Here is a 19,449-nt window from a genome sequence, read left to right on the forward strand (position 1 = left end):
AATTCTCAGACCACCATTCATAACATATTGTTTGCTATCAAGAACGCACTGCCTACTCTTGTAATTAAATATTCAAATACATAATCAACTGAATTACTTGACACCATTATACTTTCAGTGCTGGTCTGCCGCACGCCAATAGCTGGATCTCTTACTCTTTAGTGGCAATAAAATTAAAAGGTATGTACCAAGATATACAAAATGCAACAATTAAGTGGAGAGTGATATCGGATAAAGAACTAAGAGACTCGTGATTTATCTACTTCTTGGAGCCTGTAATGTGGCGGGCGTGGGGAGGGAGATACCCGGCATCCACGACGGCTGATTACCACGGGAATCTCGATAGGTTGATCTGTCGGCCTAAGGTCAGCAGAAGGGCGCCCCCTAGAGAGAGAGAGAGAGAGAGAGAGAGAGAGAGAGAGAGAGAGAGAGAGAGAGAGAGAGAGAAAATAACGGCCACGCGACCCAACAGGAGCCAACCATCCCACTAAATCATGCTAGGTGAAGACTCGAAAACCTGAGGTCGGACACCGCTGTCTTTACCACTACACCAGCTGGAGAGAGAGAGAGAGAGAGAGAGAGAAAGAGAGAGAGAGAGAGAGAGAGAGTGTGTGTGTGTGTGTGTGTGTGTGTACAGTACAAAACGGCAAAGTTTACCCATCCATTCAGGACCCCTTGAAATCGACAAGCAAGATCAATACGGGTCTTAGTAGTGTCACTAGTGGGCGTGCCTGGTCACCTGGTCACGGCTGGTCACGGCTCAATGAGGGACATCACAATACAGCTGCGATAGATTAAAAGAACAGTAATACCTTTATACACAGATGGTCATTGCACATTATATCATGGGAGGTTCGCATCTAAAGTGTCTATAATGTACAATAACTTCTTTTTCCCGTTCCAAGGACTGGCGGTATACACCAAATTATCAATTGTACACAAAACCTCCGTGACATCCACCACAATAAAGGCAAATAAATAGAGCAATCAATCTCTGCACCAAGCGAGCTAACTCACCGTGTCTGCCACCTCGTGCTGGTTACGAGTAGCGGGGGTGGGGAAGGGGGAGGAGGAGGCGAGGCTCACCACCACCACCACCACCACCACCACCACCTAAGTACACAAATATTCTTTTAAAATTTAGGTAGATGTTTACCTCGTAATCGTGCTGGTCTTGGATTAGTCTGAGCTGAATCTCGCAGAATGCCAGGTGTACACAGTGACCAAGTGAAGTATTGCCTAGATACGTTTCGACGAAGGAATTCTGGAAAAGGTAACTGAACAACTCAGTAATACAATGAAAAGATTAATGATTCTTTTACCTACCGAATTTACTGTAATTCTTGATAGACCGATGGATAGATAGCTGATAATTGATTTTTTTTTTTTTTCAGAGTCGAGAGGAAGGACAGGGAGCTCGTGAACCAACCACAACGCCGCTTAAAAACACAATACTGTGTAATGGGTGACAACGTTGAAGTGTGTGTGTGTGTGTGTGTGTGTGTGTATATATATATATAGAGAGAGAGAGAGAGAGAGAGAGAGAGAGAGAGAGAGAGAGAGAGAGAGAGAGAGAGAGAGAGAGAGAGAGAGAGAATCTTTCTGAGAAATCTGAAGTAAATTATGCAACAGCCGTAAATAACTGCTAGGGTAACTCATTACATTTACTTTTCAGTCTTCAGCAATATCCTGCTGCCTTGTTCCAGTATGTCCCCAAACTTTACCTTTACCTACGTAAAATAGGGATAATATTTACTATAGATCATTAATCTGATTAAGGCTCAAAAACATATATAGCCAGCAGTTATCCGGGGTACTGGGTAAACTAGAGGAACACATCTTATTAGATTTTGAAGCAGATCCGGATACGTGTGCATACTAACCAGGAATTTTGTTTTAATCTACGGATTATTATTGCTCCATTTGCATTATATATTCTTTTGTGGAGTCGGAGTGGAGTGAAAGAGTGGAGCATAGGAAATAGACATGATCATATCAACGCAAGTAAGAAAAAGTAAACAAATACGAGTATTAATGCGCACAAATCCTACTTATAAAACTATCCTCCTATAACATGCAAATTATTCCTGGACTCTCGTGCTGTGACATTACTGTTTTACTGTTAGCATGCGTGCTAAGCATACGAACTTCATAGTTGAAGAAGGAACATGCCTGCTAGCGAGAAGAAAGAACTCAATTAGATCTTGGTGTGGATGTACCTGTATGTCCCGTGCTATATGAGAATGCTTGACAATTTATCTCTGGTTGTGGGGATGGTTAACTGTCGCACGTGTTTTTGCTCACCTGACAACTCCTGTCTGCTTTCTATTACTCTGAACTGCTACGCTATAATACATGAGAAAAACTATTGCATGTGTTCAACTGATAACTTTTATAAGAACCTGCAGAACTAAAAGCAAATAGTAACAAGTCTTGCGTGTCATAGTGGTCTAACAAAATTTTGATCTTTTCAATGCAACTTAGATTCATTATGTCATAAATGTATACCTGTTTGTCTTTTTGACTTCGTTAACTTCCAAAAGTCACTATTTGAATGGATTCTCTTTTTCCATATAGCAGTTAAAACTGATGGTGCTTATGAAAACTATAAGCCTATAAGCCAGTGGGACAGCTTTCAGTAAGACTCCACTGAAGATATTTCAACATTTATTAAGTCAATATGTAGTAGTCTTCCCTTCACGGAGTAAACCTCTAGTGTGTTAAGACAGTGCTCAGAGGTTGTTATTGAACTCTTTCAGTCAGTGAACAGATTTTAGAGCTGAAGCTTTCCTCTGATACTGATGACCAAGGTTGTAAGCCTATCAAAATTTGGTAGTTTTAATTCATCTTGTCTACTTTGCTCTTTAAATCCAAGGATTCAGCAACTGCAATCAATCAGTCAATCCATCACTTCAGTCTGCACTATACCAATGTCTTGGATTACTGTAGTTTGTAAAACTTTAATAAAAAGTAGTTTTTAAATCATTAGCAAATAATTTCATGTTTGATGATGGAGTAGAGAAAATATGATTTAAGTATAAAAGAACTAGAAAACGACTCAAAACATTACCTTGGGGTTACCTGCCTTCCTGGAATAGCTCTGGATTAATTCTCATTTGTGTGCATATATATATATATATATATATATATATATATATATATATATATATATATATATATATATATATATATATATATATATATATATATATATATATATATATATATATATATATATATATATATATATATATATATATATATATATATATATATATATATATATATATATATATATATATATATATATATATATATATATATATATATATATATATATATATATATATATATATATATATATATATTATATTATTATATATAATATATTATATTATATTATATATAATATATATTATATTATATTATATATAATATATTATATATATATATATATATATATATATATATATATATATATATATATATATATATATATATTATATATTATATATATATATATATATATATATATATATATATATATATATATATATATATATATATATATATATATATATATATATATATATATATATATATATATATATATATATATATATATATATATATATATATATATATATATATATATATATATATATATATATATATATATATATATATATATATCACTATACACATACTAAAAGTCCAAGTGAGAATAAAAGAACAGAATTGTAACATTTGTGTATTTTAACATCAAAAAATGACGTTTTCTATTGCACACAGCTACAGGCCTCCCGCCACAAGATTCAACAAAACAGTTGGTAAGTATCCAGGGAGAGGTTCTGACATACTACGGTATTTACAAAGAAGCGTGCCAAGGCAGATGTGTTGAGTAAATTTTTCATAGAACTGACTAGGAAAAAAACTAGTCTCAATTTTAAAGATCTTTTCAATGTACTATGCAATATCTATACAATATACATATATTGTAACTTTGCAAAAGCTCCTCAAGTTAAATATACGTAATATATCTGATCTCCATATACTGAATCTACAGCATTATTAACCATCAGATAAAGAGTAGTTTTCAGGTAAGAACTTCCTGCAATGTAATTATGATACACAATGCTCAAAAGATGCATACAGTAATTACTTTGTATAGATTTTGTGACACTAAGTCATAAATGATATTTATAAAAGCTATTTACACTTTTACATTAACTGAATGGAAGGTTCAAACAAAAACCTACATAATTTACATTCTCATGGGTTTCTGCAATCTAAACATAATATCAAAGGGTGAACTCTTTAGTTGAAAACATTAAATATCTTCTCTTTTGTGAAAAATGATGAAAGACTGGTTTGTAATGTAAGGCTCTGACACTACTGGGAGTATGCTGCTTCAGGACATCTTATTCATCCTAAAATTACACAGTCCCCTGAATTACTGATCCTTATTCTATATACAGTATATCATTCATTAATATTACCTTTAATCAATCAAGTTTCTAAAAACTTGTAATTTAGGATGGTTCTGGTTATCTACATGCTTTTTTAGAGAACAGCAGTTCTTAAAAGTTAAACCAGTGATCCTGGTCAAAGAAACAGCAACGTATTCCTTAAGTATTTTGGAATAGTTTCACACAATTTGTCTGTTCATGTTGTCTCAGTTAATAAATATATGGGTACATCTACTTCAAGATTTCCAAATTTTACATTTTACTATATATATATATATATATATATATATATATATATATATATATATATATATATATATATATATATATATATATATATATATATATATATATATATATATATATATATATATATATATATATATATATATATATATATATATATATATATATATATATATATATATATATATATATATATTCCTTTTTTTCTATGTAAATTTTTCCATTGCTGTATTTAAGGTTTTAAGCTAATCAAACCTGATTTAATTTTTGCAAAGATTTGATTGTTATATTGTGTTCTTATTCATGTGATCATGATACTGGCGATCACCAATGCATATCCTACGAATATATAATCCCATAACACACCTGCAACAAAAGCAGCTACCATTCTATCCTTGAATTCCACACCTAGAACTTGGATCATGGTCCACAAATAAGTGTAAGCATGAGGATTCTCTTTAACAGGAACAACAAAAATATAAAACTGGTATTACATTGCCATTATCAAATCAAAAGAGAAAATCAAAGCACTGTTGCATAAATACAAGTACCAGCATGTGGTACATCAGATTTATCGCAGTTTTCCATCTATATGCAATGTGATTGTGACTGATAATACATATAGTACAGTTAAAGTCCTTTTATCCATATTAAATGAAAATTCAACATTTTCATTTCACCTCTGTGTCCTCTGAGTACCACTCCCAGACTTGCACAAAGCCTTGGAAGCTGATTGCTGGCAGTGTCAGTTCAGTATGTTCCATTAACACTTAGTAATGCTAACAAATAAAAATCATTATTGGCATTCACAATTTCTACGCAAGTACATAATCAACAATCAATGACATCTGGTTCAGAGAGAGAGAGAGAGAGAGAGAGAGAGAGAGAGAGAGAGAGAGAGAGAGAGAGAGAGAGAGAGAGAGAGAGAGAGAGAGAGAGAGAGAGAGAGAGAGAGAGAGAGAGAGAGAGAGAGAGAGAGAGAGAGAGAGAGAGAGACACACACACACACACACACACACACACACACACACACACACACACACTTAATTGGTGAGGTAACCTTGCAAACTCATGATATAAGATACATGTTATGCACAACTGAAAACCAAAACTGCATTTCCATATATATATAATGTTCAAGTATTGTTCACACATCAGCTTGGTTCAATGTCACCCATGTATAAATAAACTACTGAGATGAGAGAAGACCAACATATGAGAAGAAATTTTTCACACAACAATCCTGGTAAAATCATATCTATAAATTTCATCATAAATTCATATTAAAGGCAGGATAAATTCCACAAATTTATGAATAAAAGTAAAATAGAGTAGCGCTGCATTATAAACCATAAACTGAATCATTACAATCTTTTTAAACTGCCTTTTTGGCATGCAAGTGAATATCTGCTCCAAAACTGTCATACTATTCACACCACTAATTATTTACAGAGTTACTTTTAAAACTTTTAGGTTTAGGCAAGAAGTGTGTGCAGTAAATTATGTTTCTTTGTCTATGTGAGTGATCCTGTGAGATCAGAAGAGCAATTATACTCACTTCCATCAGAAAAGGTGAAATTTGCACATGTTTGGATCCTTGATTTGAAAAATCAGATATGGTGTATGATATACAGTGGCCATCAATACTTAAACACACTTGGTTCTACAGCCATCCCCAGTTAGCCATTCTTCCAGATTAACTAAAGTCTATCTCTTGGCACCTATAATACACCTCCCAATATCTCTAAAAGAACTAACAAGTGTGCCTGATGTGCCAAACAGTCCCTTCAAATAAAATGAAACAGCTACTATACTAAATATAAATTAAACAAAAATATCAATAAACAAAAAGCCACAAGCCTGTTTGATGTATTCTGCTACTTCTTTCTCATTCACCAATTTTTTCTCCATAACCCTTACACACTGAAATGTAATGGTGCTTCTTGAATTTCTGAAACCACCCTTCAGCATACTCACCATTATTCTAAAACAAGCTCTCTATGAAACATCTTAGGCCCAGTTCACACTAGTCTGTCTTTACGGATTCCATCTCTATTCACCATCCAACAGTGATGTCACAAAAAAACGGAGTCTGTACTGAACTGAGGAGTTGGCTGCCATCTCCTTACCCATGGTTTGTCAACATGGCCACGCAGAGAAGAGACCTCCTCAACAAGGAATCTGTATACTTCTTGCCACCTTGCTGCTCACAGCTGATGGAGAAGCCAGTGAGGTGGAGAAGTGTCATTTATGGCACAGTACAGAAATAGAAGTAACTACATGCTAGTGAATCCTACAAGCCACAGTAGGGGCAGTAGTGTCTGCTGTATCAATGCACAGTGTGGTGAAGAGGGAGGCTATACTAGTATTTTCCAGTTGTCTCGTTGTTAGTTATTAATACACTCATTATCATAACTGCTGAGTGAGGCTTGTTGCATTTCTGCTGTTTGCTGGGTTGAAGCCTGTCCAGTCCATCCATATGCTTGTGTTTACATGCTTCATGGTGTTGCCACACCTCACACTGGGATCAAGGTCACTCCTCTTTTTCCACAGACAGTATAAAAATGTTTAATTTATAATATAGCATTATCATATTACAAAGATGTAATTCAATAGTGTTTTGCCACGTACTTGAATACTATACCCAGGACATTCAAAATATCAGTATATGCAACACTGTGCCAGTCTCTTCGTTCAAAGTTAACCTCTGTTCATCTCTTTTGTTCAACAGTGTCCATTCAAGCAAAGACAGAAATGGAGCCCAATTCCCACTACAGTTGCTCGAACAGAAATGGTAGTGAAGTCATCCTTGGACGCTGTACGGAAATTAAATCTGTAAAAACAGACTAGTGTAAACCGAACCTTAGTTATTTCCATTTCTACCCTAGCTGGTACAGTGGAAGCACACTCAGCTGCTATTTTGTGCTTAAGTGTTCAAGTCCAGCTGTAGCTCAAAGGCTTTTTCACTTGTCAGACATTACTTTACCTGTAAGCAAAGGCTGGAGAAGTTGAGTTAGCCAACAGGTATTCCTGTTGATGCAGTCACAGCTTAGGGTGACTCAAGCAGGTGAAGAGGGACCCTAGGCTACCCCTCATGCATGTGACAGGTAGTTTAGGTGCTCACACTTTCCCATCACATTGTCACCCCATTAGTGACCTTTAACCTTTTATATGTTCCAGGCAACATAGCAATAGCAATTTGCCAATATAACACATACAGACGTTGATAATACATGAAATATATAAAAAGCCTGGTAGATGTTTTAATGCCCTCTTATCACTGTAGTGTTAATGTACAATGCTGTCTTCCAGGAGCAATTTTGACAAGGAAGCAAATTCAACAGCACTACCATGCTGCAGTTGCACACGCAAACTGATCACATGGCCAAGGTAGCTTTAAAAGAGAGAATATAGCTAGCTGAAAATATGGTGAATTGAACAAGATTCCAGAATAAACAATGCCCAAGTATCGATGGTCAACCTGCATCACAAAAGTAAACATAGAAAGTATAAAAATACGCATATTCCTTGCACATACAAGAATATCCATATCTAAAGAGTCACACACAGAGACATATCATAAATACACACACACACACACACACACACACACACAAAAGAGAGAGAGAGAGAGAGAGAGAGAGAGAGAGAGAGAGAGAGAGAGAGAGAGAGAGAGAGAGAGAGAGAGAGAGAGAGAGAGAGAGAGAGAGAGAGAGAGAGAGAGAGAGAGAGAGAGAGAGAGAGAGAGAGAGAGAGAGAGAGAGAGAGAGAGAGAGATATCAGAAAATGAAACCTAAGAATTATTTGATGCTAATACTAGTACCAATGCATCTTCTATAGCAAACATTACTGTTTACACCACTAAAGAGCAAGTCAGACTGCTGGTAACAAAAATACAAAGCATCAGTATTGTTGATACCAAAGTTAACACATAATACATCATTATTTTCATTTAAACTCATAATTGCCATTGCTGTTTTGATAAAAGGACTTTACTGTATGTACATGCAAATGTTCAGTATGAAAATCCAAGAAACATCAAAATTCCTTACACAGTGATGAAAATCTAATTCACACACTGCTTAATGTACAGATCCACATTGGCCAACCTCTCTCTGGTTGTACTAGTATATCAAAAAAAAGGATCTCTTAAAGAATGCCTTTTCTAACTGCCAACATAAACACAGTCTCCATATTTTTAACTATGAATATAATCAATACTTTCAATTTTTCCACTAATTCTACCATATTTCTGATTCTCCTACGAACTAACCAAACTGAAGCATGGAGCAGCCAATACCACCACCACAGGGCCCTCAATCCTACACTCTCTTCCCTTCCCTTCATCCCCCCTCTATGCTCAGGACAATTCAGAAATTTGGCACTTACTAAAATCTGTGATGATGTGTGAGTATAAAGAAATTCATTGAGCAAACACAGTCAACATAAAATAACTGAAAATATATCAAATGAATATGGCCCTAAAAAGCTTATTTTTACTGAATCAGCAAATCTCTGCCATGTGTCAGCATCACCAAACATTAGGCATTGCTAAAATATTCCTTCATTCACTGCAAAAAGCCCCAGTAATGGATTGTTTCTTTAACAGCTTTGTGTACCACAATTACAAACTTTAAATAAACATTATGATATGTCTTTTATGGCATATAAACACTGATTGGTGAATATAGTAGGCAATACTCATTTTCATATATTTGATTTAAGAAGAAACTGCTAGGTACAGATGGCAAAGGCAAAGCACAAGGCTGTTTTCACTGGGCATAATTAGGACATTTTAAACTCTGTAAGCATAAAGCATTAAAGCATTCTGATACTGATAAAATTGAAGTTTTAAAAGCATATACACAGAATTATTTAAGAGTTGCTACTAGATATAAATCAAAGAAAATTTTAACAGCAGGTTTTTGATCATTAACTTATAATAATATATACATACTGGTCCACGGTAGTGAACCAAATAAATAGTCAACAACTCATAAAACCTATGAACTGTTAAACTTTAAGAGCAAATAAATAAAGATCATACTTGAATAAATGCATGGCACAATTCATATTCTTTGGTTTCTACTGGCACTGAAATGCAACACTGAAAAATAAATATAAATGTCTATCCCACCTGAGACTACTCCACGACTAGTATTCACTACTGCTACAGCCTGGCTGTAACAGGCTACTTGGCAATCTTTCTGCCTCTTAAAATATAATTACAAAGGCAATCAACGGGCTTACAGCAAGCCTTATATTCATGGCAGTCCCCTGGATTCTCCTTCTCTACAGAAACATATTTCTGAACTATACCATAACAGGGGTATTTCTTACATATCTGGTATCATTTCTTACAGTATCAGATTTTTGATCCTTCTGGTTTATTTGGCAGTTCTTGCCATAACTTAACAGATGCAGTGCCATTGCCACTGCTAATATCACTGCCCCTAAATTAAGCCAAACTCAGCCACACTCATGAACCATGTGGTTACTTAGCTGTCGAGCATTCGGAAATTCCTTACAGCAGACTTTACAGGTAACTTGTGGAGCATGCTGAGTGCGGCGGTGGTGGCGGAGCTGCGCAGCATCATTAAAGGTGGCCTGGCACTGGGAGCAGCTGACTGGAGTAGAGGCAACAGTACCTCCTCCAGTGTGGACCCTACGGTGGACGTTGAGGTGTGAGGTAGTGATGAAGGTCGCCCCACAGTCACCACAGGAGTATGGCCGCTCACCAGTGTGGGTGCGGCGATGCACAGTGAGGTGTGATGAAGTGACAAAGCAGGCGCCACAATATTCACATGCATATGGTTTTTCCCCAGTGTGTGTCTTCATATGGACCTTGAGGCTGTGTGCTCGGGTGAAGCTGTTGCCACATAACTGGCAGGTGAAGGGCTTCTCACCTCGGTGCCGCCGCAGATGTACCTGTAGTGAGCCATTCTGAGTGAATGTGGCACCACACTCCTCACATGTGAATGGCTTTCTAGCAGCATGTGTGGCAGCATGCTGCCTCAGAGCTGCCTTGTCTGAGAACACAGCCTGACACACCCCACACTTTATGGAGGCAGCATTCACCACCACAACACTGTCCAGATTGTGTAGCTGTTTCTTGTGTCTTTTCAAACCACTTTTGGATACAAATTTTTGGTCACAAATACTGCATGTGTATGAAGAATTTTTAGTAAAATGTTCTTTGATGTGATCTTGGAGTTCTAATTTTGTGGAGAATTCAGTACTACACAAAGCACACGAATTTTGAAGCTTTATTAGATGAGCTTCCATATGGGCACGAAATTCTGCCTCATCAGTGAAATTAATATTGCAATCTGTACAATGATAAGCTACTACACGTACTCTGGTGCTCTTTCTTGGTTCTGCCCCATTAATGTTATATTCACTCACAACCTCCCCTTTAATCTTTTTTGGCCATGGATCCTCCTGTTCAATCACTTGCTCTTCCCTCTCCAACTCCACAGCCTCCTCCACAGTTTCTAGAGGTTCATCTTTAATGTCAGGAGTACTCTCAGTAAAGCACAGGTCATCTTTCATTTCATAAATCCTCTCAACAATCACCTCACCTCCTTCTTGGCTAGGGGAGGATGTAAGAAGTCCAGAAGGTGCAACAGTCTCCTCTATGAGGGTAAAGAACACATCAGGACTGGGATCAGTGCCGATGCCAGAATCTTGGCTTAGGGAGGATGAGGAGGAAGAGGAAGAAGACTTGTTAAGGTTGTCCCAGGATGGAGAGCCTAATTCAACTTCCTCTGCAACTTCCTCAAAACCTGCAACTGTAAATATGAATTTAATAAAAAGTACTTCAATTTATACTCTATTTCCCTTTGTATGATATGAAGAAGTAAAGCTAATGAATAGAAAAATAAAACTTATGAATTAATATCAAGGCATCATGCATACATTCACATAATGGAAGCAGATTTATGATAAAAACAGATGATAAGGTCCATCCCAAACATGTAAGGGTTTGACCCAGATGATACTCACTCACAACATATCAATCTTCAAAGATATCAACCACAATCTCCCTCAATACATAAAAGAATTCCAAAATATTCTTCAAAATTAATTATAAAAAAATATGAATCCTACTTTAATGAGCTAGTGGTTATGTCACTCAAAGATACATCTCATCTTCACCAGTTTGCAATGCTATGGCTGCTGAAGCTTCTAGTAATAGGTCAAACCTGATATGTGACCTGTATCATATTTGGCTAAGCACAGGAAAGCAAATAATGTTGAGGAAGCTCAACAGTATGAGATTAAAAATATTTTTGGTCCAGTAAATGCACTTACTGGCTGAAACTAAGAGCTATGAGCTGAAAACAAGTTCACATGGCAACTTGCCATGCAGATCTTGAGACCCTAACATGCAGAGTATTTTATTACTAATTATAAATATCCACATGCACAGTAAGTGTGTGTGTGTGTGTGTGTGTGTGTGTGTGTGTGTGTGTGTGTGTGTGTGTGTGTGTGTGTGTGTGTGTGTGTGTGTGTGTGTGTGTGTGTGTAATGTTTATCCAAGGAAGTTATGTAAAGCAACACTATTAAAAGAGAGGGTTTAACTTTAATCCAATGATTAAAAATACTTTCATAAGTTCTATAATGGTAGCTACATTGACTGGTTTCTGATTCCTGTAATATTATATAACATATAACATATAAGCAGTAGCAAAAATTAACAGATAAGGTTCAAGAAAATATTTAATGTGTGAGAAGGAAACATTTATGCCTGGATTGATGATGCCTAGAAAAGAATAATTATGTAAAAAAAAAAAATAGAAAATTAGTAAGAAACAAAGTACATAATGGACTTGAGGACAACCTTAATTTCCACATTATGATAGCGAATAGTTAGTAAGTAATCTTGGTATATATCATGAAACAATTATTTAAGATCTGTAATCAGACATTACCCAAAGACTAGTATGATTCAGTGACTCAAGGGTCTTGAGTGATGTATGTCATGGACTGAGGTAAGTTTCTTGAAACAAACTGAAGTATGAAAGACCCTTGATAAGAAAAACACTGTAATACTCTGTGAAAAGATATCAAAATTGCTTTCAGAAAATTACATTTCTTCTGGTTTAATCACAAGAACACAATGTAAAAGTCTATTGGGATGAAGAATAAGCAATCAAAAACATGCAAATATATTGCTTTCACTTGGTTGGTCAATAAAGTATACTATAATATACTATCTCCCATTACATTTTGAAAGGTCTAAGTGTTCCCAGAGTTTGAGCCAGTACTGTAGATTTAGGAAAACACCTAAGTGAAGCTATTCACAGGTGAGCAGAAAAGGGAGGGCAGTACATAGCATCTTGAAAGAAACCAATGAGACAGAAAGCTTATGACTGTATATAACAGAATGAAGCAGAAAAGGCATCACACTATGGCAGTGGACTGCTGTTGTATGAAAGTGTACATTTCTATGGAAAAAGGCTTTCCTAAAAAATATATATTTGTCTACAGTAAACATTTTATGGAATACAGGATAGTCATAAAATGCCAATTATAATAATGATGAGAATATTCTACTTACGAGACACTGTAGTGATCAGCAGGAGGGCAAAACGCAAGAGAAAATGGCCTTGAACAGTATGAAGTACATGGTACTCTGATATTATGTTGAACAAATGTGTACTTCTATTAGTAACTGCAAATATCATCAAAAAAATAATAAAACAATATGGCTTCACTCTCTTGACATCAGCCTCCCAGAAGACACTTGACTTTTTCCTAGCTATAACTACATTCGATTATATTATCTTCACTATATAATGACATGTATGTCCCTTTGTGTGTTCATTTTTTTTTTTTTTTGTTTATTATTTTTCATTTGCAACTGTCCAATTTAAAAAATCAGTTCTTGATACCACCTCACACTAAACTCATCCTATACATTGTAGTTTTTCAAAATTACTCTTTATAAGCCTCCTTTACAAACCAGTATGCATTTTTTTCTTATAAGACTCTTTTATAAGCCATTATGCATTTTTTTTTTTCAAGTCAAACTTTAGCCTTTATTTTTTTTCTTGCCATGTAATGTGTATACCATATAAGTTTCATTTATCTTTTTCTTCTATCACAGTATCAGCTTTTTCTTCTCTTCATTAAGAACTCTACAGATTTGTTCTTCATCAACTTGTACAGAAACTTCTTTAACAATCTGTAACTTCACAATCATATCATCACCAGCCTCTATGACTACACACAGGACAAATGTTTCTCTCCACCTATTCCACCCACTTCTATCAGATGCATATCTACACCAGGTCACCTTATTAAAAATTCACCTCATTTTTTTTCATATATTTCCCTGTCTACCCTTCCTTCTTTCACCATTCCTGAAATTCTCCTGAGATAAGATGTAATCTGGCCACACACTATGGTTGAATTGGAAATATATTGCCACAGCATTCCCTATGTATTCATAAAAAGTGTAAGAAAGGATAGAGCAAAGTGGCAAGGGATCATTGCATTCTTATTTCAAAGGTGTGACAAGATTTCATATAGATACTTTGTCTCACAAGCTAAACATTCTAAGCCACTATCTGACATCAAGAGAGGCACTGGATAGTGAAAACTTACTTCAGCTGTTGCAGAGAATATAACATCTATGCTGATTTTCAAGCAAGAAAACTCTAGCTGAGCCTATTACATCCAAAATCTCATGCTTGTTTGTGATGATTAGCTGTACATGAGAATTATTTCCGTCTCTCCCATGATATTGCACTCTAACTATTGATTACAGTGATCACCAACATAATTAAACAATTTTTTGCTCTTCCCTCTCTTCACTCAACATATTTCATCTTCTATCATATTCTACTTCTTCCCTTTAACACTCTATAATGAACTGGTGTGTGTGTGTGTGTGTGTGTGTGTGTGTGTGTGTGTGTGTGTGTGTGTGTGTGTGTGTGTGTGTGTGTGTGTGTGTATGGTATGCATTTACCTATTTGTATTTATGTACATAGTTGTGACAGAGGAGGAAGCTATGCTCTTCTTGTTCCATCTATACAGTAAAACCTCCATAAGTTAGCATTCTAAATAATTTGGAAATCCACATAAGTCAGCAAGGCAACAACATACCATATTCAATTAAAAATGTATGAATTGGCACCATGCTGACTGAACAGTCCAGCCAGACCTATGTTATAGTAATCAGTAGGTAAGTTATGACATGACTCTAAGAAGGCCTGCTGGTTGAAAATCAGGAGGTTTAGCTTTTGCAATGTATCTACCTGATACAGACTTGTTTTCTTTTTTTTTTATGTAGGAAGGACACTGGCCAAGGGAAACAAAAATCTAATAAAAAAAATGCCCACTGAAATGCCAGTCCCATAAAAGGGTCAAAGCAGTAGTCAAAAATTGATGAATAAGTGTCTTGAAACCTCTCTCTTGAAGGAACTCAAGTCATAGGAAGGTGGAAATACAGAAGCAGGCAGGGAGTTCCAGAGTTTACCAGAGAAAGGGATGAATGACTGAGAATACTGGTTAACTCTTGCATTAGAGAGGTGGACAAAATAGGGGTGAGAGAAAGAAGAAAGTCTTGTGCAGCGAGGCCACGGAAGGAGGGGAGGCATGCAGTTAGCAAGATCAGAAGAGCAGTTAGCATGAAAATAGTGGTAGAAGACAGCTAGATATGCAACATTGCGGCAGTGAGAGAGAGGCTGAAGACAGTCAGTTAGAGGAGAGGAGTTGATGAGACGAAAAGTTTTTGATTCCACCCTGTCTAGAAGAGCATTCTACAACTACAAGTTCTTTTTGTAGTCTGATCTGTTGTTCTTTTGTTTCTCTCAAATATCACTTAATTTTCCTTGCACTTTTTCCTTCTTTTCTTTCAAAAACTGTTGTTCTGTATTTCTTTTGTTATTTCAATGTTACTATTGTGAAAAGGAGTTCACTAATAATAATCTGGTCTTCATTTTCTATGTATGGTCATTGTAATTTTTTTTTCCTTGTTATCAGTTCACTCACTTAAAAGAGAAAGAGAATGGACTGATAACAAGGATAAGGGAAGAGATAAAGACCAGAGGAGACAAGAAGAAATTATAAAGACCATATTTGAAAGAACTGACTGATAACAAAGATAAGCAAAGACATGAAGACCAAAGGAGACAAGTGGATAAATTACAAAGACTACATAAGAAAAGAGGTTTGGATTATTGGTGAGCTCCTTTTTGGCAATAGTAACATTGAAATAACAAAAGAAATACTAAACAGTTTTTGGAAGAATTGAGAAAAGTAGCTACAAGGAATATTAAGTGATATTTGAGAGAAACAAGAGAGCAGATCAGACCACAAAAGGAAACCATAAACAGGATGACATCAGGGAGATGTTGCAAAGGCTAAACCTCCTGACCTTTAACCAGCAGCCCTTCTAGGTATCCTCAGAGCAAGGAGCAAGACACAACAGAAACAAGAAGTTGACAATCTAAGAAGGGATACAAGGTGGAACAAGAAGAAAGAAGAGGGGAGGCTCTACAGGTAGGATGGGCATGCAACTGAAGACCCTGAACCTACAGGAGTTTCCAAAGATATTCAGTGATAATTCACATGGAATTTTGATAAGCCAGCAAAAGATGAGGACCAAAAATGCTGATTTTATGAAGGTTTTACTGTACATCTAAAGTTGTCCAACTTGGCCTTAAATTCATGTGTGTGTGTGTGTGTGTGTGTGTGTGTGTGTGTGTGTGTGTGTGTGTGTGTGTGTGTGTGTGTGTGTGTGTGTGTGTGTGTGTGTGTGTGTGTGTGTGTGTGTGTGTGTGCAATATAACTGTAGTAAAAACATGATATCACATTTCATGAAGTTGTACAAAAAATTCAGATGTTGAAAATCAAAAGTCTTGTGATTTCAATGTAATTCATTATCAGTCATAACACACCCACTTACCCACCCACCCATCCACCCATACACACACATACAAAGCTTGCTCCTTAGACAAACACATCCCAACCAAAATTACTCAAAGTGGCCAATCCAAAAACATTTTTTACCAAGCTTTAGTTTTAAATACCTAAAGAATCAATGTTTATATAAAGAATGATTTTTCCACATATATCTATTACATTTGAAGCATTTTTTCCACAATAAAGAAAAATCAACATGTAATCCATAATATAACATCAGTGATGTAGTGCATACAACTAGGGATTATGAGTCAAGCGATAAGGACAATGATTACCTGCAACATCATTGGGAAGAATGTACTGGCACACAGTGAGATCACTGTTCAGTGGATCTTCAGTGAGGCCAGTTGATGCCAGGGAGGGAGAGTCTACAAATGTGACCCCAACACCTGCTTCCTCCAGCACCACCCCAAGCTCTCCCCCAACCAGTTCACCTCCCACTTTGGCCATCTGGCAAGAAGCTGCAACATTAAATTGATCTTTAAAACATGTAAATTACCATATTCTTTGTGTTTTGCTACTCAATTAAAGAGCTTGGTTGTCAAAATCTAGAAAATAAATAATGCAGACTGATATCTTGATGATCTAAATAGATTTCACCCACTTAAAGAAGTCACTACATGCTTTCTGGAAAATAAAGAAAACAAATATTGGATAGGTAACCAATAATTGCAATTAATATTTCAGTACCAATTAAAGGAAAGTGTTCAGTGTATCTATAACACTGAAACATGTTTCTTAGCCTAAACAAAAATATAAAATATTAAGGCACTTTTCTTCTCCCAGGAAAATGGAGACTGTATGAAAATAAAGTATATAAAAAATAAGATAATAGATTAAAAGAAGGAATCTTAGTCTCAGTTGAGTAGGAGGTACATACATCAGTTAATTCTAATCATGATGCAAGTAGGTTTAAAAAATAAGTTTAAAAGAAGTATAAAGCATACCAAAGCATACAATGAACAAGAAAATAAAAACAGGAATTTACTGCAAGAGAATGAAGACACTGATGTTACATGTGAAAATGACACAAAGGCAACAACAGAATATGATCTAGAAAACTAACGACAGAATAGCTGATGTATAACTTTAAATTTAAAAGCAAAAAAGAATAATAACTGGTTTACAATTATCCCTTTCGTGCACTAGTAAATTTCATGTTTTCTTTCCAAAACCTCTTCTGTTGGCAGGTGCCTTGCAAACTTCAATTTAGAGACAGTTTTCTTGCCTTTAAAACTCTTAAGTAGGCACATATTACATATAACAAGATTCAGAGGGAAATTAACTTTCTGATGACCACAAAAAAAAAAATCACTAAAAAGTTAATTTCACTCATTTTCTCCCTTAAAAATAAATACAAAACAAGAAAAAAAATGGTCACAACTTCACAACTCAAAATTTTTCACACGAGCATTCTGGGCACTAAACATCATCTAAACGGTCTTTTTGTGAGCTTTACAGTGATACTATTGGCATAGTGATTTGTCAATTACACCTCAAGAAAATTAAGCAAAACTGAAGTCAGAATTCACTTCATATTATGTGAAGATGGTCTGAGTCACAGAATGAAACTGACAAATTATCTAACAGTCAGCCTATTTTGGAAGCTCAGCATTGCCAATTCATTACTTTGTGAAAGTTACGTTCATCTTTGACTCACCAGACAATTTTATTATTTTCTAAAACTTTATATATTTGACTCAACTATCCAAGAACACCAATTGCTACCAAATTCTAGGGATTGTTGCTAGAAAAATGGAGTAGAGCAACTCTCACAAACACTGCATATGTGATTGAAATGTCAATGAAGAAAATGTGTTAGAATGATCTCAAACACACAATGCAATAAATGTTGCCATGAATTAGAGATAAAACTCTAAGTTCCACAAATATCGTTCTTTCATTACAAAGTGGCACTGAAATTTGCAAACCTACAATAATAAGTGTTCAGCATGACTAAAAGTAATACCTACTCATGTGTAAAAAAATTTTATATATTGTACACCAACAGCTTTCCATTGTAAACTGCACTCATAACACTTCTGAACGGACTGATGTTATATGTTATGTCTGTGTTACGTCTCATGTTATTCACCCTCAGCTAGGTATAATAAGAATTCCCTCCTGACGGTTACCTCCTTTCATGAACCATCTGTGCCATCTTCTTCACCTCACCTTAAGCTGTGGGCTCACCATTGAACCTCCTCCTGTCATCCTTCACTGGTGCATACTGATGAAGAGTATAATGCATAGGTGATCGCCAAACTCCTTATTGAGTAAACTTGCTCAATACCATCCCACTAACACCGACAAATTTATCTTTATATTTCCTCGTCTCTTCCAAACGGCAATTAAAAAAAATACACGATCTCGTACGAGTGGAAAGTGCACCTAGGAAATATTAGGAGTGTGCCAGGACAACCCCACAAACCCCACTGACTGACTTACGAGGCACCGGAGACTCACAAGAAGATCTCTGTTGCTCGGTCGATATTTCTGGCTTGTTTACTTGCGGTGCTTCTGCGTGTGGCCGCCAGATGGCTCTACTCCCCCGGCTCAGCTACGGTCTCTGCCATATCTGACCCTTCTGTGGATTGCAGGGGATATAAATAAGAACATAAAAAATCGGGGAAGCTGCAAGAAGCCATTAGCTTTATAAGTGGCATTCCCTGATATGATGAAAAAATGGAGAGCCTGAAGTTATTAAGGTCTAACCTACGTAGAATATTATATCCCTATTTTCGATTGCAAGGGATGTGATAATGAGAGAGGGGAGTGCCTGAAGTTAGTGCAAAATCCT

General features: G+C 35.9%; 1 protein-coding gene across 2 annotated transcripts; it reads right to left on the reverse strand.

The window, feature by feature from the left end:
• Nucleotides 1-7,962: 7,962 nt before the first annotated feature.
• LOC135091294 (zinc finger protein OZF-like) lies at nt 7,963-19,240 on the reverse strand. Of its 2 annotated transcripts, none has more exons than XM_063988792.1 (3): nt 19,098-19,240; nt 16,925-17,110; nt 7,963-11,506 (listed from the first exon to the last, which is right to left on the reverse strand). In XM_063988792.1, exons 2-3 carry the CDS (start codon nt 17,097-17,099, stop codon nt 10,185-10,187), a joined length of 1,497 nt encoding a protein of 498 aa, XP_063844862.1. In that variant the 5' UTR covers nt 17,100-17,110; nt 19,098-19,240; the 3' UTR covers nt 7,963-10,184. The 2 variants fall into 2 exon arrangements, with proteins under 2 accessions (XP_063844862.1, XP_063844871.1); XM_063988801.1 differs by lacking the exon at nt 19,098-19,240 and adding an exon at nt 18,825-19,080.
• Nucleotides 19,241-19,449: the final 209 nt, after the last annotated feature.

The sequence above is a fragment of the Scylla paramamosain genome, chromosome 3, assembly GCF_035594125.1.
Source record: "Scylla paramamosain isolate STU-SP2022 chromosome 3, ASM3559412v1, whole genome shotgun sequence".
Classification (NCBI taxonomy): Eukaryota; Metazoa; Arthropoda; class Malacostraca; order Decapoda; family Portunidae; genus Scylla; species Scylla paramamosain.